We start from the raw sequence: 27,204 nt of genomic DNA on the forward strand, positions 1-27,204 counted from the left end.
CTATAATATTTACCATTTTAAGCCATCATTCAAGTTGTGCATTTAACATTTATTCATTATTTTAAAACCCACATCAGCCTGATAGTAGTATAATAATTTGAATTTTTAGTAACAACTTAAATAGCTAAAGTATTAAATTCAGAGCTGTGCATTACACTGTTTTGCTTTCAGTCTGTCAATATATTATAAGATGCTAGTACTGCTAACTGACAATCGCTAACATAGTCTGCTTATACACATAAAAAAATCTGGAAGAATTCTCCCAGGTTTCTTTTCCTGGTAGAGAAGCTTACCCAAAGCTGTGTGTACAGATATTTGAATGCTGAGACCCTGAAGAGTGAAGAGCTTTCTGTATTGACACTTTTCCTGCATAACCATTCGGGGGGGGGGGGGGGGGTGTGTGTGTGTGTGTAAAAAATATATTTCTCTACATAAGTTTATATATTTTTAAAACAGTTTTGTTTTTTTCCCTTGGAGTTAATTTGTGAATTGTAGAGCTAATGTAACAAAGCGAATGTCAGTTTCCAGTGTGCAGCATAATTGTGTTTTAAGATTTTAGAATGCTATATTGTTGTATTAATGCAGAATTATTTTAATTTGTAATATCTTGCTGATGAACAAAAGCTCTGAACTGTTCTGCCAGATGCACTAAATATGGTCTTCTTCCAAAAGGTTTACAGTCCAAGTGAGAAAAATGCATACACCCCTTTTTTTCTTTATACTTCTTAGACAATACAAAATGTATGTAAGACTAGAACTGGGATTTTGACCAAATGAGCTTTTGACTGGTTTCTCCACGTCTGCCTATACAGACAGCTGAAATTCCGCTGTATAGTCACCGAAGTGTAATGCCAATTGGGTGCTTTTATTTATTTATTTATGCATGCATGCAATTTATATGCTGCTCTTCCCAACAAAGGTTCAGGCAATTTATAGAGAATAGAACAACTTAAAAGGGCAAGTAGAATGTCAAAATGAGAGGTTCACGAAACGTCTCAGCCTAATATGTACGTAGACAGTTGGTGTCCCATCTGAACTATGGGATTTAAGCTTGGTTAGTTTAATGAAGCTGGAATCAAGTGTTAGAATTATATTCTAACAATTCAGAGCTGTAATAAGTAAGAGTTTTTATTTATTTTCTGCATCCTCTTTTATTCCTCCATTTTTAAAATAAGATGCTGGCATTAGGTTTTTGATGCACTGTTGATGTTGTTTGGAGGGTAGTTCTTAATTTGCCGTGGTTTGTTTAAAAATAATTCACAGTGCCTTATATTGACTAGGGTTGCTTCACGTCTTGTTGTGCAGCTACCTTAGATTTAAAACAAAAGAACTATTCTGGAGTAGTGCTTCACCTAACTGAAACCAGTTTATCTCTAATAATCTGGATTTGAGTGTTCCTTTCTGTGGCAGGCAAGGAGATACACTGATAAGGTACTGGAATTCTTTGTTTCCCCAGCACTTTCCACAGAAATAATGTCATGTATACTTGACAGTCAGGAACTTTTCTACAGCAGTCTACTTAACAGATGGCACCGATTTATACTAGCTTTATGAAAGATGAAGAAAGAGACAGGTGTAAAACTTGCAGATGGTTAAAGGCAGCAAAACAAAACAAAAAAACAATTTAAAGGTTTTTGGGAATCTTGCCAAGTAACTAAACCAGCTTGAGTACCTACCCAGAAACCCTAGATAAGGACATATACCTTTCAAGGTGTCTCATCGAGGCAGAACTTTCCCATTTTCAAGTACTCCAAATTTATATAAAAATAAAGACATTGTTTTGGGGTCAAAGGAACAGAGTAATCAATTTAGGTAAGCAGCAACAAAATATGTATGAAAAAATGAAAAAGTTGCCTCTTCCAGGAATTTTGGCATTGATCCATGTAACCCCCTTCCTACCCACCAGTGGGAATAAGTATTTCACACGTGAAATTTTGTCCCTTGACTGCATTTGCATAAGCCAACCCCTTACTCAACTTGTGATTTGGATCAGAAATAGCAGTTGTCGAAGTGTGCCTCTGGAGGTATATCTGTAGTCCCAAGAGAGCAGATTGCATGATTCTCATTGGAAGTATCACTGACTCATTCAGCTTCATTAAAGTGTTAGTTAGGCAGGGGGTTCTTCACTGTTGAGTTTGTATGAGAGGGGAGTGAAGAACACAAAGCACTTTAGCTCATCCCAGTAGCTCGAAAGTAACTCATTTTCCACCTGAAAGCAACAGTAACCTTCCAAATAAAATTCATTTAGTTTAGATGATTCCACAATAGTCACTAAGCAAACTCGGGTATGCAGTTTTCTATGTTAATATTTTTTTTCTTTTCATCAGTAGATGGAGTAGATTTTTCTCTCTCCCTAGCTTCTAGAGTTTTACAGGAAATGCTTCATTCTCTTGCCAGAAGTTTCTTCCATGCTCCATTGCTAAGGGATTTCATTCTTTAGTGTTGTAGAGGCATTGAGGGCAGAAGACACCCTTGTGATCAGCTTCAAATATTCAGTGGAAGTTTCTGCTGCTGATGGAATGTAAGAGCAAGGAGAGTGGTTCCTATATGCATTTTGAAGAAGTAAGAATCTTTTTGTTGATACTTACCATCATACATACTGCGCAAGGTAGAGATTCCTACCCAGGAAAAGGAACTTTTGGCTCCCATCAACAGGAGTGCGCATAAGAATAGATGACTTAATTCTAATCATGAGGCCTGAAACAACTAGACACCGTCTTTCTAACAATGATTCCAGTGCAGAAGGGTTTTTGATAGCTGTGGGGGTAACACCTAGGGAAACAATTCTAAAAAGTGGTCTCAACTGATTACTTATCAGTAGGGCTCTACCTACTACTTCAATTCAAGGAGGTGGCTGGCCAATTTTTGCAGGGGGATTGCAGGGCTGGCTGCCATTTGTGTGGCCTGATCATGGTGGGGCCCTCCAATGCCTATGGCCAATGGGCTCCAGTGGCCCCCACCCTTTGCCACTGATTGGTTGTAATGGTTGTTTGTCATGTGCCCCTGCCCTTCTCTGCCAGTTTGGTGGACATGGGTGTGGCTGAATGACAGGCAGCCCTCAGCCAATAAGCAGCGAGTGGCAGGGGCAGCAGCCACCTTGGGTTACCCTTCATACCAGCAGCCCCCCTTCTCCCCCGGTGGGTTGCATGGCTGGGCTGCAACGCCACGCGGACTGTCGCCCAGAGGGAGCCAGCATTTTATTGACAGGAAGTCTTTTGGTTTTTGGTTGTTTTTTGGTTTTGTTTTCCCCCTACCCCTGCACATTTCACAGGCAGTGCCAGAATTTAAATCTCTTGATAACCTTACTCTAGGACAAGGTTATCAAACTTATCTGGCCCCATGGGCCGGATTAGGGTCACTGCGTTGATCTGTGGGCCAGAATTGGGACCCAGACCCCTGTGCATGGCCAGTGGTACCAGATCCAGCCTGTGCACTGCCTGCAGCACCACAGCACACAGGGCTAGACTGCCTACACATGCTGTATGCAGCACAGGGAGCCAACGTAGGAGGTGCTTTGTGTGCAGTGCCCTGCTGGACTGGCCCTCTATGCTAGTCCAGCATAGCCTGATTCAGAGAGGCCCTGGAGCTAATGTGTAGGGCTGGTTCAGTGGGGGACTGCATGCAGTGTGCACCCTGGACCAACCCCAAGATGCGCAGCTCCAGGACCAGGCCACACTTTGCATGTGGCATGCAGGGCAGGGCTTGGTGCATGGGGTTAGTTCAGCGACCCATGGGCTGAATCATGGCTCCATGGACTGGATCTGGTCTGCGGCCCATACGTCTGATACCTCTGCTCTAGGAGAAATTTAATTTCTTGACTTTTGTAGGCTCATGACTTTCAAAACAATGCCTTGTTTCTCTTACATGAGTGTAAGCGTCAGCTACATGAGAAACCATGGGATGCATATAGGCCTTCCGTGGTAGATGCATACTCTATACTGTATTGTAATTTTACATCTTGGCTGCAGTATTAGGTGCCTTTAATAATCAACCAGATGCTCTTAGATGGGTCAGGCCATGCACCAGGTCTGAGTTTGATTGGAAAAGAGGTAGTTGTCAGATAACATATCCCTTGGGCTGTTGAGAAGGAAAAAAAACACCCCAGAAGCTCAACTACAGAAGTATAGGAGTTTGACTGTGTGTTTCTGAGAAAATGTTGCTATTAACTGCTGTGTAAATAGAAAGGTAATGATACGGAGTCGGGCATAATTATACTATCCCTCAGAAATAGCTTAATTTCAACATAATCCCTCTCACCTAGAATGTAGGGTGGTACTTCTTAGTCTTTCTGAACTTGTTCAATTGATGCACAATTTGAACATTATATTTGTACGCATGCATGCATGCACTTATGCATGCATGCATGTGTATGTAATCCAATATATTTATATACAGTCTGAAATGATATAATACAAGTTCCTGGATGCAAGATATTCAAAATGAAATCCTCATCCCATTCAAAGCAAGGAGAATCATCTTATTCGGTTAAACGGTGCCAAGATTCCATCCATTGCATTAATTTACTAAGAAGCCTCAAAAGCTTCATCCTCTGACTTCTGCTTCTTCTTGTCTAGTCTCCCATTTTAGAGTTAGAGAAGAACAGTAAATCCAAGCAAAGCCTGAATACAATTTAGTAATGTTAACTTCAAACTACATTTTATTGTTGTTTGTGATTAAAAGCAGAACTGAGGGCTTAACTACTTCTCATTGAAGATCCCCAAGCTTTTTAGGTAAAAATAGGTCAGATTTAAACTCAGAAAGTTGTTCTTTCTTACATTCTGCAAGTAGTTTCAATTGGAATGAATTTCCTTCACATTTTCTGTGTTAAATTGTTGCATGCTTGTGATTTGCTCTAAAATAACTGCTGTGTTCTCATCAAGATTGTTGTTCTCATTGGGTTTTTTTAATGGTGTGGGATGAATTATTTGCTTGTTATCATGCCTCTTGTCAAAGTAACTCAGGAGTTTCCAATACTTCAATTACTGTATGACTTCTAGCACCAAATGCACAAATAAAGGGTAGCACTAATAATAGTCCTAAAGAGTCCTTGCTTTTTGTCATACTATCTCCTTTCTCTTGCACTCACCTTTGCCCTCAGACTATGGGAAAATGTAAAATCTTTGCTGGAATTTGTAAAGTGGTTTTGAAAACCCTAGAAATATATATAGGGCATGCTCAATTCTATCACAGTGGTCATAGTATCAGGACCTTGTTGTATAGATCACTGTCAAATATAAGATCCTTTTCCTATTGTTTGGTCTCCATGCTTTTCTTCCTGTTAGCTTGCAGTCATACAATATGGCTACTTTTAGGTCACCCATTTAATATTCATCAGCTGTACTGTGATCAGGATGCATTCATGTCAAATGTGAGCTAATGTTGTAACTTATACTTATTATTTTAAAGCCAACACTATAAGGCAGATGGAATGTAGCAGAAATCTTCTCTATCCTGTTTTGACTTACTGAAAGTTTGCCCCATAATAAGCAAATGCACAGTGTGTTACCAATTTTCTGTTTACAGTAAATATTTTCTACCTGCTGCAGTAGATAGTAATAATTCTGCCCTTATCTGACTGCATATTCACAAATGCATCAGAGTATCGGTGCTGTGTTTTTGAGGGGTTTTTTTGCTTTTGCTTAGCTTCAAACTTGCTTGCCATAGTAGAAAATCAATCAAAAAATTTAATGAGTCTCATCTGAGATTTTAAAAGGAAAGGAAGTAAATGGAATGAAATAGACACAGAAACAAATCAAATGATAATGATGGAATACAATCTTATCTCTTTTTCTACCTATTTATAAAAGCAAAGGACTTTAGGAATTTGTATTAGAAGTAGAGTTTGTTCAAGAATCATTTCCCACCCCCCACACACACCCCTTATTTACATGTGACAATTGAGACCTTTTTAAAGAAATGCTCATTTAATTTGCAAACATTAAGAGAATTAAAGCATTCAGTTCATTCCAGTTGCCACAAATTTCACAGCTCTTGAATATCTGCTGTGCTTAAGACTGTATATGATTTTATGAATAAGTGTAAAAGCAGCTTGTGCTGGTGAATTTGAAGCAGCTATGAGCACTAGTTAAGTAATTTGTAATTAAGAGTGTGATCAAACTGAAAACTCCCTAGATTTGGGAATGTTTAGATCAATTTAGGAAACCCAGAGGTTCCTGGCTAGAGGGTCTTGCTTTTCTGCTCAGGGTCACATTGATCAACAAATTTGGGGTCAAGAGAGAATTTTTCCCTCATGTCAGATTGGCACAGATACTGTGAGGTTTTTCCTTCCTCTGTGTTTCGGCTCATGGTCCTTTTTTTCTAGATATCTACTGAGCATATATTAACCAGCAACTTTCCCGTTGTTGCAGTGCCAGGGCACTGGCAGTACTCTGCCTTTATAGGATACTCATGGTGTTTCATGTATTAGGCTCTGTAGTATGTGATGTAAGTAGCAATTTTGGAGATTCCTTGGGTTAACGATTCCCTAAGAATGTAGGAAACTTAGTTGCTTGACCCCTTCCTGTCCTATATTTTAAAAAACTTAACCCTGTAGCATACCTACTGTTTTAACAGAAGCAATTTTCCTGGGGAAAATATATAGACTGAGAGGTAAGTGTAGTGCTTCAAATGCTCTGGCATTCTAGTATTCCTTTATTTTTTTGTGATCATATGTTGACCAGAACTCTTGTTTTTTGTCAACTACATGTTACAATTGACACTTGATTTCCTGCCCCCTTCCTCCCCCACACACATTTTAAGGATTTTTCTTTCATATTACCTGCCCGTTCATTAAGGAAAAGCTACAGTTATTGCTGTCGCATACCAACCCACAATTTGAAAGCCCTTTGTACTTTTGGTGACTTCTTCACCAACAAGATCTAGTTCAGACAGGCTCTCGGTGCTACAAACATGCTAGACCTAGGCAGTGCCACAGCTAATCAAACCCACAACACATGTTAACTAGTCCCAGCTGCCCAGGGAAAGTACACCATCCTGGTGTATTTTTCCACCTCTAACTTTCAGAGAGAAGCAAGGCAACTGATGTCTTCAGCCTCTGGTAGTTCTTGTTACTATCCCAAAGACTCCTGGAGCTTGGGAGCATGTCATCACTCCTTTTCTGGAAGAGACATTTGGCTAATAGTGAAGAGCAGATGTTCTTGGCAGAAGATGGGCCTGATTTGATTCATTCTCTGGACAGGCGTTGTAACATTAATGCTGGTGGCTCAGCAAACTATAAATGTGGAGAGGAAAAGAGGGGGAAGAATGAATGTCTAGCAACTTATGAGAGCTTGGATTATTTACCTTCACACAGTGAAGCTTACAAGAAGTGGCTACAGGAGAAAGCATACAGGTAATAATGCCCCATCCCTTGGGCCAAGCAGTCCAGTTTTCTACATTCTCAGGGTAGTAAAAATATGTATCAACCTTATTACCTCTAAACAGTGTGGAAGTTGATTGATTGACCTTGATTATCATTGATAAGTACGTGAATTTTGTAGCGCTTCCCAGAATGTAAGGTTTTCAACAGTGCAAAGTAGGGAAAGAAGTCTGTTTTACTCAAAAGCTGTTCCTATCGTAACCCTTGGGTACCTCAGAGAAAATAGATTAATCTCCTGAGAGAAATAAAATAGTATTCCTACATTACATGTGGGAATGAGAGTAGAGAGAGGGTGTGCCTAAGGTAGCACATAACATTTGTATCCTAACTCTTGATTGCTACTCAGGTGAGCTGTCTGGCAAGTGGCAGTGAGTTAAATAGATTTGAAGATCATACTATGGAAAAATCCTTCATTTGTTGGTTTGGTGGAAGGAGGTTTTGTGGTGTAAACCCTAGACTGATCATCAGAAAATTAGGCTTCTTTTTTCTAGTTCTGGCTTCTGCCATGTCTGTTGGACCTAGAATACTTTCTCTGTGCCTCTTAGTATTCCACAAGATGAGGATTTATTCCTCTTTTGTCACCGTGGTGCCAAGAGACTGTTTACTAATGTTTGCCAAATGAACTGAGCTTGTTTGAGTGAAGATGATGTAAAATTCTAAAGTATTATTCAAAATAAAATGACAATGTTGTGCTTGTGAGGGCTGCCTGCAAAAAGGAGGGGTGAGAGTATAAAATAATCAATACAATACAGCTGAAATTATTGTACAAGACTAATTGGAAAACTGTACACAAAGAGAAGTAATCAATGGTTCACTGTCATACTAGAAGGAATTATCATATGAGGTTCAGGGGTGGTCTCTCATGGGTCAGTGCAATTCATTCTTTTCATTAATGACTTGCATCATGGACTGGAATATACTGTTAAATGTTCCAGATGAGACCATACTGGGAATGGTTGCAAACTCTTTGAAAGACGGGATCAGCAGTCAAAATGATCTTGAAAAACTGGAAAGTACTACATTTAGTAGGAATAATCAACTGAACAAAAACACCGTTGGGAGCAATTGACTAGATGGCAGTTCTTCAGAAAAGGATGTTAAAGTTGCAATGGATCATGAATTGAAAAAGTCAATAATGTTTATACTATTTTGGAAAAAAATGCAAACATTACACTGGGGTATAGGAGAAATGATTTTGAAAGGGATGTTAAGTAACTCTTCCATTTCACACACCAGAGGAAAGACCTCAATTGTATACTTGCACTTCATGAAAGATGTGGACCAACTGAAAGTACAGAGGAGAGCAACAAAATTAAGATGCCTGGAAAATGTGCTCTGTATGGAAATATTGTGCAAGCAGTAGATTTGCCTGATCTAGAGAAGAGGAGACTGAGGAAAGTCATGATAATCTTTAAATTGGTAAAAAGTTACTACAAAGAAGGAAGTAATAAACTATTGGTTGTATCTACTGTGGGGTAGGATAAGGAGTAAATTACAGCAATGGAAATGTAGATTGCACATTAGGAAAAAAAATCTGGAAGGATAATTAAGCACTAGAATAGATTACCTCAGCAGATTGTGTAGTCTCTGTCATTGGGGCTAGGTACAGACATTCAAAAAAGCCAGTGTAGAATTGATCTAAGTTATGCAATTTTTCTGTAAGCAGTGTAGTTCAGATCAGTAGTGAACAGAACACGCATCTACTCTATGGTGGTGGTGGGGGGGCAATCTTAGATCAGGTTCTGCCATTTTAAAACCAATTAGTGTGTGCCGAATATCTGTTCTGTTATGGGTATAAACTGGTTTTATGTGCCAAGCTTCTGTTCTGTTACAGGTATAGACCAGTTTCCAATCACTTATACCAGTGAAAGTATAATGTCGGTACCTGGCCTGAAGGTTCTTGAGAACAGGTTGTACAACATCTATCAGAAATGGTATAAGTTAGTCGATCCTACATCAGTGCATGTAGATGGACAATATGACTGCTTGAGGTCCTTTCTATTAGGGCTGTGTGAAGCTTCAGTCCCTGATTTGATTCAGCAGAGATTTGGCCTGATTTGGTGGCCGAATCTCTGAGTCCGAATTGAATCAGGAGACCCTCTAATCTTTCCGAATTGAATCGGAGCCCTCTGAATTGATTTGGAGAGATTTGGAAAGATTCGGCGATTTGGACATAGAAAAAACATTTAAAGCTATGTCTACATACCTCAAGGTACCCGGTGGGTCATGAATGCTGCAATGGTGGGGTTGATGGAGTGTCCCACCGGAGGGGGGACTCCCAATGTGCTCGGCAGCAGACCCGGAAGTGGACCAGAAGCACTTCCGGCCCACTTCTGGGTCCACTGGGGAGTGTGCTAGGGTCCACCCCCCCACTCCCCTAGCTCGGTGACTCGTGCCTCCTGGGTCTGGGAGGGCACTCGGGGTCCCCCATGGCCGATTGCTGAGCCGGGGAGGAATGTGGGAGGCCCCCTGCGCACTCGGCGGCAGACCCAACTTCCAGGCCGCTTTTGGGTTTGCCGCCAACCACGTGTGGGGGGGGGCCACTCATGCTCCTGTGGGACGCTCCATCCACCCCAGCATTGCAGCATTCACGAGCCATGCCTGGTACCTCGAGGTATGTAGAAAAAACATTTAAAGCTGTGCCTATGGCCGAATTGCTAATTCTCTGAATCAGCATCGAATCTTTAGATTCAGCTTTGGCTGATTCGAATCGGGGAAAGTCAGCTGAATCAATGAATCGAATCGCTGTCCCCATTTGGGTTGAATATGAATAGAATATGGCCTATTTCGCACACCCTTACTTTCTATCCCTATTTCTATGATTCAATAATCAGAGGGAGGCAACTGAGTAAACAACTTTTTACTAAAATCATTTCCTTAAAGTGTTCATACTTTTGATTCTGATGCATATAATGAGCAAAGAAATAGTGTTGTAACTCATTGTTCAACTTGTACAATTTGGAAGGAAAAGTGGTATTAAAGACCTTGTAAGGAATCTTTGGATAGTCTTTTCATGAAAATTGCTTGAAAATACTTGGTGTATTCTAAAAGCAAAAAATGGCCTCTTCTGCAATATTATACAATCCTGAAAGTCAGTAATATCTGATGGTGAGGTTTTTAGCAGTAAATGATTCCTTGCATATACCAGGGATTGTTACTTATACATAATTAAAGACGAGCTTTATATCTGAGACTTCTACAAACTAGAGACAAAGACACTGTTTTCTAGGACACAGGTTGAATCAATGCATTTAGCTAAAACAGAAAGAGAGTGACTGATTATAGCAGCCTGTAATGGCCTCATAAGGAGCTACTGTTACTATTCAGGACTACCACTTAAAACAAACAAAAAAAATTGCCCATGAGGCTTTGGAATGCAAATGTTAACTCAACAACATGAGACTGATAGCTGAATTTTATCTGCCTTATTACCCCTCATTAAGCTGAACTGGAAGATTCCAACAAACACCCATTCAAGACAGCAACTTAGGTCTATTGGAGCAACTGCTTAGGTCTATTGGAGGGAGGTTTCAGTGCTACCATTCCTCGTGGCTCCAGGAAAAGGCAAGATCTGAGAATCTTTTCTGTCACTTCTATCCCGGACAAGGTTTTTTAAAACTGGTTTTACTGAATTTGATCGCTGTGATGTGATCTCAGTTCAATTTGCAGGTGTCTCCACTCCATATTGCTTCATTACATTTGATGCTTGTCAACAGTCCATGCATCTTACAGCAGTGGCCAAGTGCTAAAATGACCTGAAGATCTGGCCTATGGGTAGAGTTGGGGCACCCTGCAGAAGTGGGTGGAAATACTTGTATTGCCAATGCTCTTGCTAAAATTGTTTTGTGGGACACCAGATTTCATCCTTGATTCATTGTCAGCATTGGACCTTCACTATAGAGGAAGAACAGCCACCTACTGCATTCTTTTCTTAGTGCTCAGACATAGAAGTACAAATTTTCAACCCTTAATTTTAACAGCTTTTGAGATCCTTCTGTATGTAGCCTACTCCAGGGATGGGCAAAAAATGGTCCATGAGCCAGATCCAGACCACCAGCTGACTGGTCCTGGCCCATAGCTTCCTCCACAGAATGCCATGGCTGCTACGGGGGCAGCTGTGGACCACGTCACCCAAGTGAGCTATGCTGCATGTGCCCCTTGCCTCCTTCTCCCTCCCCTCACCCCTGGCTGGCTCCCTGGAAATAGCACCCAGGCAGCCCCTCCCCACACCCCACAAATACCTCCCCACCCCCTCACAGGGCAGGGCATGCAGAGAGCCACTCCTGAACACTATTCCCACCCATCCAAAGCCCCAAAGGGAGTTTTTATAGAGTTTTTGTGCAGATGGTGGGGGAGGGGGCAGGGGGACCTGTGGTGACCCAGCCCTCAGCAGCTCATCAAAATGCCCTTGGGCCCAAATAATTGCCCTTTCCTGGTTTACGCCCACATTTATGCATAAACGTCTGTGCAAACACATATTACAAAACATATGGATATGTTACTTTGCAGTAACACTAATTAGTTTCATTAGCAAATGGAACCAATTTCCAGTAGAAGCTCTATCTTTGTACTTGCTTGTAGTTTCCTACTTGATACAGGTGGAAACGAGAGACGTCAGGTTTCTATGTTTTGGCCTCTTGCAATTTTATGATTATAATAAAATTAGACATAAAAGAGGTGTACCTACTTGTTAGATGAACCACACTCAGCTCTACAAAAGGCTAATGGTACTCTTCCATTTTTAGAACTGACTGGGATCGATGGCTGTTGATGGGGCTAATTGGAATAGGAGTGGGAATGCTGGGATTTCTGACTCATCAGATAATTGACTGTCTCATCAAATTGAAATGGAAACTGGTAGAAAATTACCTTCAGGTGAGCATAAAAAGAAAATATTGATCTTTTCTCTTCATTACACTTTTCTGGGAGATAGGATAATCAAACTCCATGAACATGAAACTTTTACCTGACTGTTGGCACTGTGCTTCCAGGTTGGTTTGAAGGTGAATTTCTACTTAATAGCATTTTTACTCAGTAATTACTTACCTTAAGAATGTGTTCTTAATGGCTTGGATGAAGCATGTGCTGCATCACTGGGAAACATAATATCTGAAGCACAGTACATGATAAGCAGCTGGCTTTGCAAAGCTTCTGAATGTACAGACAAGTCTTTGATAGATAAGATTTTATTGCACTCTGCTTGACCAATACAGATCCCAATAAAGAATGTTATGAAGCTATTTCTTTTGAATCACTGTCCCAAAGACTTATTTTCTAGTAGCCAGATCTTTTAAATGATTTTTCCAACTTGCCTTGGAAAAAAGGAAACACTTCTCAAGCCTGTTGGTGTACTTCTGCGCAATTGTAGGCCTACTCACATGCATGGTCAGTTTTGGTCACTACTCACAGAAAAAATTCATTATCAATGGAATGTGTTGCTGGTCTGCAGACCTGGATTTGAATTGTAGCCAGAAATTGGAACTAAATATGAATGCACCTAATGTAGCAGATTGACTTAATCCACACACAACTGTGTTGGACTGGGACTCGCCAGACCTGCATACTATCCTTGACTCAGTACCTGGACTGCTGGATGATGTTGGGCAAGTCATGTCACCATTCTGTTCCTTAATTTCCCCTTCTGTAAAACAGAGAGGATAACATTTACCTACTTCGGGAAGAGTTTTGATTTTAACTGATAAAAATATACAAGATCCAGCTGTTATCAAAAGGAAGTAGGGGTGGATTATTATATTATTATAGGCCCATGATTCAGGTTGCAATGCTTAAGTTTCTGCAATCACAAGTATACATCCTGAGGAAGACTTACCTGGTCTCAGTCTCTGGGGCAAATGAACTAAGTTGGCACTTTGCTGTGGGTCTTTTGGATGACACGTTAGGAACCTGAGTTCTTTGCATGTCAAACTTCCAGTGGTACTTTGTGTAGGTTTGCTTGGGGGCCACTTTACCAGAACTTAATGTGTATATGTGTGTGTATATGTATGTTTGTGTATATATTAAGTTCTGGCAAAGTGGCCCCCAAGCAAACCTACACACATTACCATTGGAAGCTTAACATACAAAGAACTTGGATTCCTTTAAATAAATAAATAAATAATTAAATAAATAATAATAATAATTGGGCATCAATCTATCTGTGGTATTTTGGTGGGGGGAGCGAAATCCTGAAATAGTTTTTAAAAAAGGGTAAAACTATGGTTAAATAGCTATATATTTCTTTAAAGTGTGTTTTCAGGGTTTTGTTGAGAGTCATTTTTGTGTGAGGAGAGAACTTTCATCTAAAATAATAACAGAAAAGTAGGGGCCTGGAAGGTCATCTAGAGTTCAGCTATTTTTAATTTTTTGGTTTGAAAGTAGGGAGTTAAGTAGGAGAGAGTGGCAAAGTTCACCTGATGAACGGGAAAAGAAGCTTGGTGGTGGTTGGATCCTCTCGAACTCATAGTTAGGAGGCTCACCAGCAGAGAACTCAGTTCTGTGCACCTCACCAATTTTGCTGAGTAAGCCTTAAAGTAAGCCTGTGGACAAAAGACCTGACATAAGGTGTGGACAGGAATGCTTCAGTGGTCTGCTTTACCACAATGGTTTTGAAAACAGAGGCGGCCTCTTTGACTTGAATGCATGGTGAATCACAGTAAAACACCACGGGATTGTGAAAGATGTGGTAGCTGGTGTTTTTGTGATGTTCTTGTGTGTCCTGTGTGGTGTTCTTGTGTCTCTGAAGACAGCATGACTGTGGTTAATCCAAATTCAGACAAACAAACTTAAACTCTGTCAGACTGATGTGTTTTTTTAAAACAAAAAGACTGAAACATAAAATATGTCACTTTTATAGAGGAAAAACAGAGGAGCTCTATAGATGAGTTTGCAGCTAGTATTAACGGATAAAACACGACAAGATGAATTGCTGTAGAAATATATTCAGGCCTAATTTATGAAAGTGTTTCTCTCAAGTACTTAACGACATACTTGAGACCTTTGACTCCAGTGCTTAGTACTGAGGCCTCAATTAATAATAAAATACCATGATTGGCAAACTGGTTTGGGAAAAAATAGGAAGTTCTCTGAACCTGTACTCTTATCTAAAAGCTAGACTTTGAAACTTATATCTTGTGAAGAGTCTGCAAAACTGTCTTTATTTTATTCCCTGGTTACACTTCTATATGCTAAATTGTAAAACTTGCTATAGTGTATTAAGAGAGAAAATGGGCAAAAGGATGCAGTAGTTTCTCGATTTTGCTAAGAGGTACATTCGTGACAAGAAAAGCGCACACAGTGGCCAAGCAGAAAAATTTGAGGCTTATGTTATTAATGCATAATCTCAGACAAAAAAAATAGTATGAGTATCTCTCTTCCTCTTTACCACTATATACAGTTAGCAGGGCACATACTTGTGTTTGTTACCACTGATTATCTTAATTTATTTGTAAAACTATCAGAATGGAAACTTTCACATGACCTGGATTTGCATACTTGGATCTGGACTGGCCATGATTGTTGTATCTTCAGGATTTGTGGTGGTAAGTATTAAGCTTCTTATACAACTACTGTAAAATGTGAAATAGTTCCAGGAAATGAAAGATGCTGGGATGCTGGGATCCTTGCAATGCTGGGATCAAAGCCCTTGTTTGATCCTTAGGGCCACGTCCACATGAGCCTGAACGTTTGGCTCCCCAGGGACACCTGGCGCATGGCAAGTTACCCCGGGTGGAGTAGGAGAGACTGTGGCTTGCACTGGGCTGGTTCCAGCAGCCTTATCTGGGTTTCCTGGGGGCCTCCTGGGGGTGCAGCAGTGGCAATCCTGCTGCTTGGAGCCTGGCTGGCAGCCAGACTGTGGCTTCAACCAGCTAGGAACTGGTTTTCAGCAGTGCACACTGCCCTCGTGTGGGCCCCTCTAATTTTTTTTTTGCATGGGCTTTTTTTGACCCCTGGATATTCAGGGCCAACTCCCCATGCTGCTCCCTTGAAGTGCAGAGAACAGCTGAACATGTAGTATATGGCACTGCAGATGTGTCTGTGGCACCACATGCCTCACGGCCATGCTCATCTGGATGCAACCTATCTATCTTTCTGTTGTGCCTTCAAATGCCACTGTAACTAAGGTTCTGCCAATATGTCCTATAATTTCTGTGTGATAGGCTATTGGGGCAGGAGTTCCTGGTTTTGATATTCATCTGTGTAGGCAGATGCAACTTCTGTAGATGCCTCTGGGGCAAAATCAGTGAGGATATAAATAGCTGGGTAAGTTGTACCCAAGAGCAAGCCCAGGGTTGGGGCCAGTGGCTGGGTTTTCCTATCCCCAGGGCTGTGCAGGGACGTTCCATGTACTGGTTTGACCTAAATCAAATGAGTCTGATACTACATAAATCCAGGCTTATCTTAAAGTGGGTTCTGCAGTTTTTAGATCAGTTTGTGTGCAAGTAACTTCTGTTCTGTTACAGGTTTAAACTAATTGCTGGTCACTAAGACCAGGTCTGTTAAGTGTAAGGTCAGCACCGGGATGAGCTAAGTTTAAATTGGGTGGTCATTTTGAACCGAATTTAACCTCCCAAATGTCTGTACTTGGCCCAACTGTATATGGATCATAAAATGGGAAATTGGTGCAACTTCCACAGGCGTGGTGTTCAGAAAAGGCCTTTCTCAGATTCCAAGGTGAACACAGTGAGTTATCATCAGTTTAACTGCAAAAAGGCAAGTAACTCTCTAGGGCAGGAGCGTCAAACTACCCTGGACCTTAGGCTGGATATGGACCATAGGCGCTCCTCCCAGGCCAGATTCCTGGAGCCAGCAGCAGCTGCAGTGGATCTGGGTCTGGGGCCAGTGGCAGTTCTGGAAACACCTGTCCACTTGGGTCAGGCTTAGAGTGACATCACAGGTAGGGGAGTGGGTCAGGGACCAGAGTGGACAGCAATGAGGGTGGCTGAGTGTCTGGCAGCATCAGTGGGTGAGAGGCCAGCAGTACCAGTAGGGGAATGGGTGGCAGCCCTTGTCCTGGAACAGGCAGCAGTGTGGATCCGAGGGTGGGTGGCAGTGAGGCAAGCAAGAACTGTATCTGCACAGTTGTTGCTTGCCCCCTGCTGCTGATGACAGTGTTCACCAGGGTCCAGGGACCCTGAATTCTGCAGCAGGGTACAGTCCTGTGGCCATATCTCCTAACTTCTTTGTAAGACTTTAGACCACTTGTGTACCTTGTGAATGAAGCTTTTTCAGCTAGAATTCTAACACGCTGATTGATCTGAAAGTGTTTAGAAGTAATCCTTAATTCTTTCTCTTTTTTCAGTTCTTTTGCCCAGCAGGTGTACCATGTGGACTACCAGAAGTCATTGGGTTTCTGAATGGGGCTTCTATCCAACATATTTTTAATATCAAGACTTTTCTGGGAACATTTGTGTCTTGTGTGTTAGCTGTGGCATCTGGACTCTTTTGTGGACCAGAGGGCCCTATGATTCATTTGGGGTAAGAAACACTGTGGAAATGTTGGAGCTGTTAGGGCCTGCTTGTCCATTAAGTTGCATCTTAATTATTTACTCCTGCTCGAAGTAGGTATAAAATTTAACCAATACAAATTGTTCTTTCACATATATGGTGCTTTTTTATATGAGCTTGGCACAGGTCTAAATAACTGCACAAGTTGAAAGGCAATGGGCAATCAGGCCCTCAGACTTTAATCTTCCAAGATTACGCCCCGTTTTACTCCCTTCCCCTCACTTCCCTGCTGTAAAACTGGTTATGGTCAACAGTGACCAAATCCATTGATCTAAACTATTTTTCTTTGCAAGCATACTTTTAAGTTGCGAGGTGGGGTCATATTTATGGGTAGGAAAATAATTGAATATATTCAGGGGTTTCCAAAGTTTTTATGCTGCGGCCCAGCAAACTGTGGCCCGGAATTGGCCGTGGCCTGGCAAACCGCTGCCCAGCAGTCGCAGCCAACCGTGCCCAGAATTTCCAGCTAGAAGACAGGTAAGGATACCCCCACCCTGGGCGGGACAAACCCTGCGCTGCCACGGGACTTGCAGAAGGAGCTGCGACCACTTCCGGTCTGGCAGCTGACTGTGCTATGGGCCGGCAGCTGATCCGCTGTGGCCCAGGGATTGAGAACCCCTGGAATATATATTCTTGCTTAAGGAAGCATTTGATTAATTCCACCGCCCCTCTTTAAATAAAAGAGAACACACAAACGATATCCAAGTCCTTCTGTCATGTTTCTGGGCGAGCAATCATTTCCTTCATTTATTTTTATGAGACGAGTTTTCCATATTTAAATAGTGTCTTGATTCAAGAGGTTAGAAATGGGTTCCCTCTTTTCAGATAGTCTATTTCTTTTCTAGGCAGCTTAGCATTTTACTTCTTATCTCTATTTTTGGGTAAAATATTCAGTTTTGAGGGTTGGTTCTTCCTCTTCAATCTCTACCAAGCAATACACTCCTTTCTACCACTTTGTACATTTTCCTTGTATGTAGGTGCAGTAGCCTGGAAAAATGACTAAGGTTTAAAAAAACAAAAAGAGAGCAAGATTTAGTCAGTGGTGGCCACAAACTTTTCAGACAGTCATTACCAAGGCCTAGCTCTCTTTTTGGGTTTCCTTTGTTTTCATTACTTTCAGACTTTTGTCTCCAAGAGGTTGGTGCCTGCAGCTGTGATTTTTTTTTTCCTTTGTGTGTGTGTCTTTGTTTATTTTTAACCATGACAGATGGTCCAGAAATGTCACCAGACTTACATAAAGACAGCTGGTGCAGCATTAATTTGATGCTTTGAAATACAGAGTTAAGAATTAAATTAATTGAATTTTCTGAACAGCACCTACCTTAATTATGCATAAACACGCACAACAGTTTAAAAAAAAACCTCAGCCAGTTTAGCTGTGGCCTGAAATTTAAATTTTCTACAATGCATTTAACTCTTTTCCTGACTTGTAAAATGTTCATGAAAAGAGGGTTTCCTCTACCTTCCCCTTCCGTCCTTCCTTCCTTCCATCCTTCCTTCCTATGTAGTTCTGAAACACAGCCTAGAAAGTATGGTGGTAATTGAAATCATTATACAACTTCCACTGAGAATATAACTGTTCTGCTCCCAGTGGTCATTAAACTGGGACTGATGACTAAAATGATGGATTATAATTCATCATGTAGGCACATTTAGGCAGATAGTAACATACAGCTCATCAAAGTAGCCTTTATGGCTTATCATCGTTGTGAAGAGCCCTTTTAATCTCTGAATTATTAACCTGAAAGGTTTTAATAGTCTCCCATGTCAACAGAACATTGTATATTTTAAAGCTAATATGTTCTGCAGACCCTGTATTAGATTTGTTGATGTCAGTCTTGCTTTGTTGCTCCATGTCCGCTGAGGACCTGGCCATTTTAGTTTTGACTTCAGTTGCTGTGTGAATAATTTTTTTAAAGACTTCACTAATTTAAAAAAATGCTTTTTCAGTGCAATAATAGGTTGCGGTCTGAGCCAGTTGAAGTCAGATACTCTGGGAATTCATCTCCCCTTCTTCACAAGGTTTCAGAATTCAGCTGATAAGTAAGTGATTGACGGAATATAATTGCTAAGCCTTTGAAGACACAGGTACCACATTCTGATTCTCATAGCAGATGTGTTAAGCTGCTAATCAAATAGCTATGAGTTAATAAAGTTATGGAACATTTGGTCTAATAATGTTCTAGCTTCTTGGATGGTTATAGAAAGAAAGTATCTCTTTCTGTATGAAGGTATGAATGCGACTCAAGTATATTCCATTAGAAAGGGATCTCTTCCTTTCCCAGTGATTTTTTTTTTTAATAGCTGAGCTCTGCTGGGCTGTCCCTTGTGGAGATCTGTTAAAACAATGTCTGTGTAATAGTTATGTTGAATGTTTATGAAAACTTTTAATTTAACACTTTGAGACTAATTCTCCATTGCCTTGTACCTCCTATTGACATTTCCTGTACATTTATGTAAAGTGGGTATAAAGGCCTAGACTTAAATAATTTGGACAAAAGTTTCAACTCAAATAGCTTTCAGACCTGCATATTTTTTCAGTTCTGATTTATACTGCAGATCCCAAGATGTCAGTTTATTCCGTGCTGCATACATAGAAGATACAGGCTTGTGGGCTTTTTCCCTCTCTGCAAAAAAGGAGACTGTATATACTTCCTTAAATTCGAAGGTCTTCTGTATATGTCCTGGATGGATCTTCCAAATCCAGTCTTGAGAATAGTGTCGTTGAACTCAGTGAAATTCATTACATCAGTAATGATTTAAAAGGTCAAATTATGTCTTGCAGATGCTGCTTATTGGCTTATAAAATACATAAATGCAAAACTGTAGTGTTTGTTTGGTTTCCAAGGAAAGGGAGAAATGGGGTGAGGGGAACCTCTCATCTAAGCAAGAAAAGGCTATCGTGAACTATTTGTGGCTTAAAGGATAATCATAAAGCACAGCTCGAAAGATATGTGATATGCTTTTGTCTTTAACTTTTATCATCAATCACTGAAATACATTTAAGACAAGCTTGTTAAACAAACTTACTCATGGAAGAAATTAGTGATTACTGTAAGAGGAACAGCAAAAGATTTTGCTTTTTGTTTTGTAGTACAATATGAGATAATTAGAGGGAACAGTTAACTCTGAGACTGGAAAAATCTTGGGAGAAACATGTCCTCTAAAAATCCTGTTTATAAAGAAAGGATTAAGTCTAAGCAATGAGCAAGACTTGGCTCCTCCTCTGTGTTGTCATCTCATAAGGAGAAGGATGGAGAAGGCACCTATTTCTCTGGTATTATGAAGGCAGTAAATGGGCTTATTACTATCTCTACTATTGTTCAAAGTAAATATCATTGGTATAAAAGCAGTTTTGTGTAGATGTAAGGATTTTTGGGGATATTTTTAATGGACCATCTATGTAGGTAGGATAGCTGTTGGACAAGCTTTTGGGCATCAAGTACCCTTTTAAGTTTTTAATAAGTATTCAAAATATTAAAGAATCTTGTATCCTGGATTTCAGTGGTCAACACTTGCTAATGTCAGAGAGAGGCCCAAGTCCTAATTTGTCACATTAACTGGATTGGTCATGATTACTGGTGGCTAAGCATATAAACTCATGAATGCACTGGCGGTTACCACTCAGAGCAGTTTCAGTGTATAGGTATATTAAAAACATGTTAAAATCTTAAAGTTTCAAAATCAAGCAGTCAACAGTGAGAAAATGCCAGATTTAAGGCTGTTGTAGCCTTTGTTCAGTCCCATGTGCATTATAATGCAGTCTAATTAAATGGTCACATACTGTTTTTTGCCCATAGGACCCCTGCCATATTCCATGTTGCCTGGTGGATGGTGCTCAATCAATAAGCAGCTACTTTGATGTTTGGTTTTGAACAAAGGGGATCATGTGTGCTTGGACCCATGCACTAATTATTGCATGCTATGCTTACCTTACTTTGCTTATGTTTCTCAGTGTGCTTCTCTGTGGTCCGTATACTAATGGAATCCAAATGTTTCACAGACATTCCTGGACCCCTAAAAAGTGACATTAACCCCATTTAATATGGGGGATTTCCTAGATTGTAAGGCTAGTAGAGTATTAGATCACTTAGTTTACCCCCTGTATCTCTTCAGACATTACTTTTAACCTAGATACCCCATACTGAGACTAATAAATTATGTCTGCATAAAGCATTCCCTTCAAGAAAGGCATCCAGTTTCTATCTGAAGGCATGAAGAGATGGAGAGTCTATCACTTACCTTGGTAGCTTGCTCCAATGGTTAGCCATCCTCACCTTTTAGCATTTGTGCTTAATTCCTAATTTGAATCTCCCTTTTGCTTCCACCCATTAATTCTTGTTATGCCTTTACCCATTAGATTAAAGAGCCCTTTAGTACCTCGTATTTCCTACTTATCAAGGTACTTATCCCCTATAATTAGGGTGACCGTAAGGAAACATAAGACAACCAGGGGCAAGCAGGGACATGGGCACAGTCTGGTGGGGAAGTGGAATTGCCTGCTGCACTATGCCACCCTGATGCTCTGCTGGACTGTGCCCCATGCCCCTGCAATTCTGGGACTCTCATTTTAGTTTTTACCATCTGGCTGTGACTGGCCTTTGAAATTTGGGACATATGGTCAGCCTACCTACAATCAATTCACCCCTGAGGCATCTTTTTGATAAGCTTCATAGATCAAGCTCTTTCCACCTCGCACTATAAGCATTTTCTTCAGTCTTGAATCTTTGTGGCCATTTTCTCTGTCTTTTCCAGTTTGTCCTTTCATCCTCAGTATTTACCTTTGTGTCTTTGTGCTACCCAATATTTGGTTAGTACCGAGAGATGAAAGTTGAAAGGATCCACTAATTTGGAATGAGATGCTGCAGTGACTTTTTTTTTTCAGCAATTGGTTTGCATTTCATTGAATTGAACATGTTCACAGGGCTACTCTTATTGACTTCAGTTGTAGTTGAGAGATCTCACCACTTTTGCAAATCATTGTCAGGAGGCTCAAGTTGATAACCCAGATAATGAAGAATATGCAGCTAGTTACCATTTCTGAAAAGTTTGACATATGTGACAGTATGTGGTTGTGTAATAAAACACTATTATAATACAAGGTAACTGGGTCAAGTTAACTGGTAACCTTAATTTTATCTCTATTTAACTTTGAGTGTTTGACTTGGGCCGCTAATGCGGGGATGCAGTCAGGAAGGCTAACCGCACCTTGTCATGCATCCACAGATGCATCGCGAGTGGGTCCAACAAGGTGATCCTCCCCCTCTTAAATGACATTGGTAAGGCTGGAGTTGGAGTACTGTGTCCAGTTCTTGGTGCCACACTTCAGGAGGGATGTGGACAGCATGGAGAGGGTCCAGAGGAGGGCCACTTGCATGATCATGGGGCAGCAGGGTAGGCCGTACAAGGAGAGGCTATGAGACCCGAACCTGTTCAGCCTCCACAAGAGAAGGCTGAGAGGGGATCTGGTGGCCATCTATAAACTGGCCAAAGGAGACCAGTAGGCAATGGGAGAGTCCCTGTTCTCCTGAGCACTACCGGGAGTTACAAAGAATAACAGCCATAAGCTGACTGAGAGTAGGTTCAGGCTAGACATCAGAAGGCATAACTTCACAGTCAGGGTGGCTAGGATCTGGAACCAACTTCCAAGAGAAGTGGTGCTCGTTCCTAGCCTGGGGGTCTTCAAAAGGAGGCTAGACAACCACCTCGCTGGGGTCGTTTGACCCCAGCATCCTTTCCTGCCATGGCAAGGGGTTGGACTTGATGACCTGCTCAGGTCCCTTCCGACCCTACCAACTATGAAACTTTGAAATGTTAATCTTTTAATACAGTTTTTAATGTGTAAGTTCCAACTTTTTTAAAAGCAAACTGAAGGCAAAGAGATTATCATGTTAATCCATATCAACTCCCACATGGCTCTTCAACATGGTTTGAATCCTCAGATTCACAGCACAGACCTCTGCCACTTGAGCAAAGAGAGTTGCCCGAGAAAAGTGGAAGGTTGTTGCCCTCCTTGTGCTAGCCACTAGGGGCCCTTGTACATGTACTCGGCATTCAGTATAAATTTTCCTGGTTTAATTTTTCTTTCTTAGTTTAAGATGGCTAAATAAGTAACATGGGCATGATTTACCATGTAAGGGCTTATTATGCTATGACTAGTAAAAAGCGCTAGAGGGCATGTCAGAACAATTTTCCTCTCATGCCCTTTCAGTCCTACCTTGCTGCCAGGTGGTGCTCTGGGACAAGAAACACCCAGCTGCAGCACTTCTGTCACTCTTTTCCTGGGTGCGAGTTGCACAGGGCGCTTGGGGGGCTGAGGCGCAAAATCTTTCTGTGCAAAGCTAACCCCAAGTGTACACCAGCATGGGGAGCTCGGGTGCTTTTTTTGGTGCCAAACCTTTCCGTGCAAAGCCCTGCAGGGCTCCCCAAGTGTACACAAGCAACTCCCAAGGCTGGGTGAAGCAGGGGGCACCCTTCAGGCGGCATGCTGTTTCCATAAAATAGCCTTCATGGAAGATATTTAGGAGCTAAAAACAAAACATGTCAGAGGTGTTTTAAATTGCCACAAAGAAAAAAGCTAAAACAATAAAATCAGCTGATAATGTGGATACACAGACACAATTCAGCTAGCTTAATGGCGATTTTTGTCTCGTGGACACAGGAAAAGTGTAACGTGGTAACAGAACAGGTGTAATGTAGACAAGTGCCCTAGAGAGACAAGGCACACATTCTCTCAGAGGATTTACAGCTCTTTAATGACAGAAGAAGAAGGTTGAGATTTGGAAATCCTTAGATTCTATTCCAAGCACAGTGGGAGTTGGGGGAGGCACGGGAGTCTGCGGTGGCAGACTGTTATACCACCTTTCCCTCCGAGTCCCGGTCCCTCCAGCTTTTCCTTATCTCTGCTCCATGTCCTTGTTTCCTTCTTGTCCCTCTGCAATCTGATTAGGACATCACTGCCTTCTTCATGTCACTGTGTCAGTGCTGGGAGGAGGGGGCAAAAAAAGTGGAGACTATTACTGTGCTCCTGAGGCTTCTCTACAGCAACCGGTGGTAGTTAGAAAGCAGTTGGAGGGAAAGTCCCTGCTTGGCTGTGCAGGCTCAGGCTGGAGCGTGTTTAGTACAGAAAGAAGTCTTCAGAGAATTAAGCTCTAATGAACTGATCATTACTGTGATTTTTTCAGAAGCTCATAACTTGACCAAATGTGGGCACATTTTCATAGGAAAGGCAAAATATACATTCCTGATACCAGCATGCTTTTCCTGCCCTGTTTATTTCAGATCCATGCTCTAAAGCAGTGGTTTTCAACCTGGGGTCCGTGGACCCCTGGGGTCAGACTAGGGGCTTGCAACAGGTGACTATGTTCAATCAAAAGCATGTGAATATTTACACTTACAATTCAAAGGGGTCCATACCTCCATTCGACATTTTTTAGGGGTCTGCAAATGCAAAAAGGTTGAAAACTACTTCTCTAAAGGATAGCAGTGTAGGAACTTTGCAATGAAATGGTTATGAGAATTTTTCCTTAAAATATTTTTCTAATTTGCTGAACTGTTTTATAGAAAATTGTCTGAGGCAGGCACTCGATATGGAAAACTTTAGCCTTAAAATCTGGCAAAATTTTAAGCAAGTGAAAGATAGGGTCTGTTTAAAAGAAAGCTGTGGGCAAATTGCATGATAGGTGATGCTATCAGTACAAACTATCATGCTCTGAAGAGGAATCAAGCCTTGCTGAGTGTTCCTAATGTAGGGAGAAAGAAATTCATTTGGAACAGGATATAAAAGAAAAAAAAATATTATTAAGCAAATTGATCAATCATTCAAACTGCATCTCCTTCTGAGCTGCGCCAGGTTCCTAAGCCCTCTGTATATAACTCCCTGGTAGCATCACTATAATATGAATGTACAGCTAACAGCTCTGAGCGTTATACTTGTTTTTGGTCTCAGCTCTTTTAGCAGCTTGGTTTATGACTTGGACTTCTTGTGTACATGGTAGTAAAGTGAAATCAAGTCACTATTTCTAAGCCACCACGTGGACACTAGTTATTGCTGCTATTGTGGCTCAGATTTGAATGTAGAACCCAGAGGTGAAAAACTCTATGTCCCAATAACACCCTTAACCATCCAGTGCCCCAAGTTCAGTCCCTTTCCAAATAATTTGCTTGAATTTTCTAAATATAGTTGACTCTTAAAGCATGACTTGCCATAACCCATGGTTTTCCTATAGATGATACTTCTATCTGTCGTAGGAGGAATTTCATTACGGCCGGTGCAGGAGCAGGGATAGCTTCAGTGTTTCGTGCTCCAGTGGGTGGCCTCTTGTTCACACTAGAAGAAGTGGCTTCGTTCTGGGACATCAGACTGGCCTGGCAAACCTTCTTCTGTTGTCTGATGGCCACATTCACTACGGATTTACTCTCCTCTTCCCTTGATGGATTTGTTTACAGAGGTCATTTTGGATTTTTTGAAGCAGAGAAAGGAATTTTATTCTGGGTATGTAACAAATGGAGTAATAAAAGAAATGTAGCTCATGGCTTTATAATTTTATATGGCAAACACGCCTAACTGAGGGACCTCTGAGGGACTGGGTGAAGATATCTCTGGCATAATTAGTTTCTGGTACAATGTGGTTCATTATATTGTGAAGCATAAGTGGGGACATAAACTTGTTTTCATTTTTCAAAGCAGGCTGCTTTTAATTCTTTTGGGCTATAATTACAACTGTGAAAGGCAGCTTTTTTCTCTGCCGTATCCCATACCACGTAACAGCTATCTGCAAATGCAGGTTAAATGACTTCCCTGATATCCTTTACCACATGTTTAGTAGTCTTTGGTAACTTGCATGAAGGTGAGGCAGCTTGTAGTTCTAACTTGCATTAGCACGTCCAGGTAAATCCTAGACTTTTTCCCAACAGCAATGCTGGCTGTAGACACAAAAAGTAGATTAAATAGAAGAATCTGTTAGGCAGCTAAGTCTTGCTGGCTCCATAGATGATAGATTAGGACACGTTTGACTACAATTTTAATTGCTACAGTTTTTGCTGAATTTGCATTATGATGATCTGCACAACAGGCATCACATTGGTTCCTGTATATGGTTTCTCTGTATGCAGTTTTACTTTAATAGCTGAGAATCCAGATGGGAATTGCATTCTTTCTAATTAATAGAAAATGTTAGTTCTTTAATGTAATGCACTGAACAGTTACTTCCAAACCACTGTTTCTCTTTCCACTGGGAATGCTTGCACAGCGTTGAGCACAGAGCTCATAGTTGTATGCTGTGACTTTCAAAGCGGCCTGATGATTGTTAAATTTAATGAATTCATCAAAATGTCACTTGGGCAGCTAACTCCTTATGAGGTGCCTTGCAAAGCCTCATTTGATCCACACAACCATATGGACTATGTTGGTATAGCAAGTAAACATACCAGAAAAAAATATCAGAAGTCAGGTCACATGACCTTTTAAATACAATTAATATCTCTGTGTTGAAAAAAAGTAGTTAGTTGTGTTAGTCTTAAATCAGGCAGAATGTAGGACTAACAAGTTTGGAGAATCATTAGCCGTCATAGGCAACAACCTATTAACTATCTTAAATTTGGATGACTCAAAGCACACAAAGGAAAAATTTTTTAAAAAATCTAACAAACAATAGGATGTTGTTTTAGGTCTTAAATGTGCTTTCCTGGAAGCTTACTCTTTCTGTTACACTGTGTTGCTTACAAAGGGGTTCAAATACAAAGAAACAATTTTTTGGAAACTGCAGATATTTGTTTACGCAGTGAAAGATATGTTTGTGTATACGGGAATGTGACACTCCAAAAATGTGGTGAAACCTGCACAAATTGTGACTGAGTTTTAGAAAAAACTTGTGTATGCAAACTAAAAATAGAAAGTAGCCATTGGGTAATAGTGGTCAATTCTGCTTGAGCACAGTTGAGGATGTGGGTCCTTATTCAATGGAGGGCTGAGCACCGTCAGCTTCAAGTGATTTTGAGCAGAAATACCTGCACTCAGAATCCCATTAGATTAGGGGGTAGTGGCCATATTTGAGATCTGCTGGGCAACTGTATGGAGAAATTTGCACAGAACAATTTTTTCATGATATCCAGGATTTGAATCAGAGGGGTGTGGGGGGGGGGGCTGAGTACCCCATAAAACGAGAGCCCCCCCTGTAAGATTTGAAAATCATAATGGTGCAGGGGGGGAGGAATCTCTGATTTTGTTAGGGCATTGTGATGGGCAGTCCAATTTTTTTTTTGCAGCCCCCCCACAAGAGTCAGTGTAATTTGAACTGTAGCCAAGTGCTTATCAGTTTCAC

The 27,204-nt window shown here is 41.0% G+C and overlaps 1 protein-coding gene and 1 long non-coding RNA gene across 3 annotated transcripts in view; one reads left to right on the forward strand and one right to left on the reverse strand.

Moving 5' to 3' along the window:
• Positions 1-422: 422 nt before the first annotated feature.
• On the reverse strand, positions 423-17,089 carry LOC109304459. The gene is made up of 3 exons (XR_002099398.1): positions 17,079-17,089; positions 3,757-3,761; positions 423-2,717 (listed from the first exon to the last, which is right to left on the reverse strand). It is a non-coding gene; the product is annotated as an uncharacterized LOC109304459 (long non-coding RNA).
• LOC109304449 (chloride transport protein 6-like) overlaps positions 6,032-27,204 on the forward strand; it is a 202,522-nt gene continuing 181,349 nt past the window's right edge. Inside the window, exons 1-6 of one of the 2 annotated variants that reach the window (XM_019527052.1) lie at positions 6,032-7,351; positions 12,124-12,253; positions 14,836-14,916; positions 16,677-16,852; positions 18,833-18,925; positions 25,133-25,376. In XM_019527052.1, the coding sequence (XP_019382597.1) occupies positions 7,101-7,351; positions 12,124-12,253; positions 14,836-14,916; positions 16,677-16,852; positions 18,833-18,925; positions 25,133-25,376 (975 nt within the window). In that variant the 5' untranslated portion in view covers positions 6,032-7,100. The remainder of the gene's footprint in view (positions 7,352-12,123; positions 12,254-14,835; positions 14,917-16,676; positions 16,853-18,832; positions 18,926-25,132; positions 25,377-27,204) is intronic. The other variant, XM_019527044.1, reaches the window with a different exon arrangement.

Source organism: Gavialis gangeticus, unplaced genomic scaffold, assembly GCF_001723915.1.
Source record: "Gavialis gangeticus isolate Ggan-Ray unplaced genomic scaffold, GavGan_comp1, whole genome shotgun sequence".
Taxonomy (NCBI): Eukaryota; Metazoa; Chordata; order Crocodylia; family Gavialidae; genus Gavialis; species Gavialis gangeticus.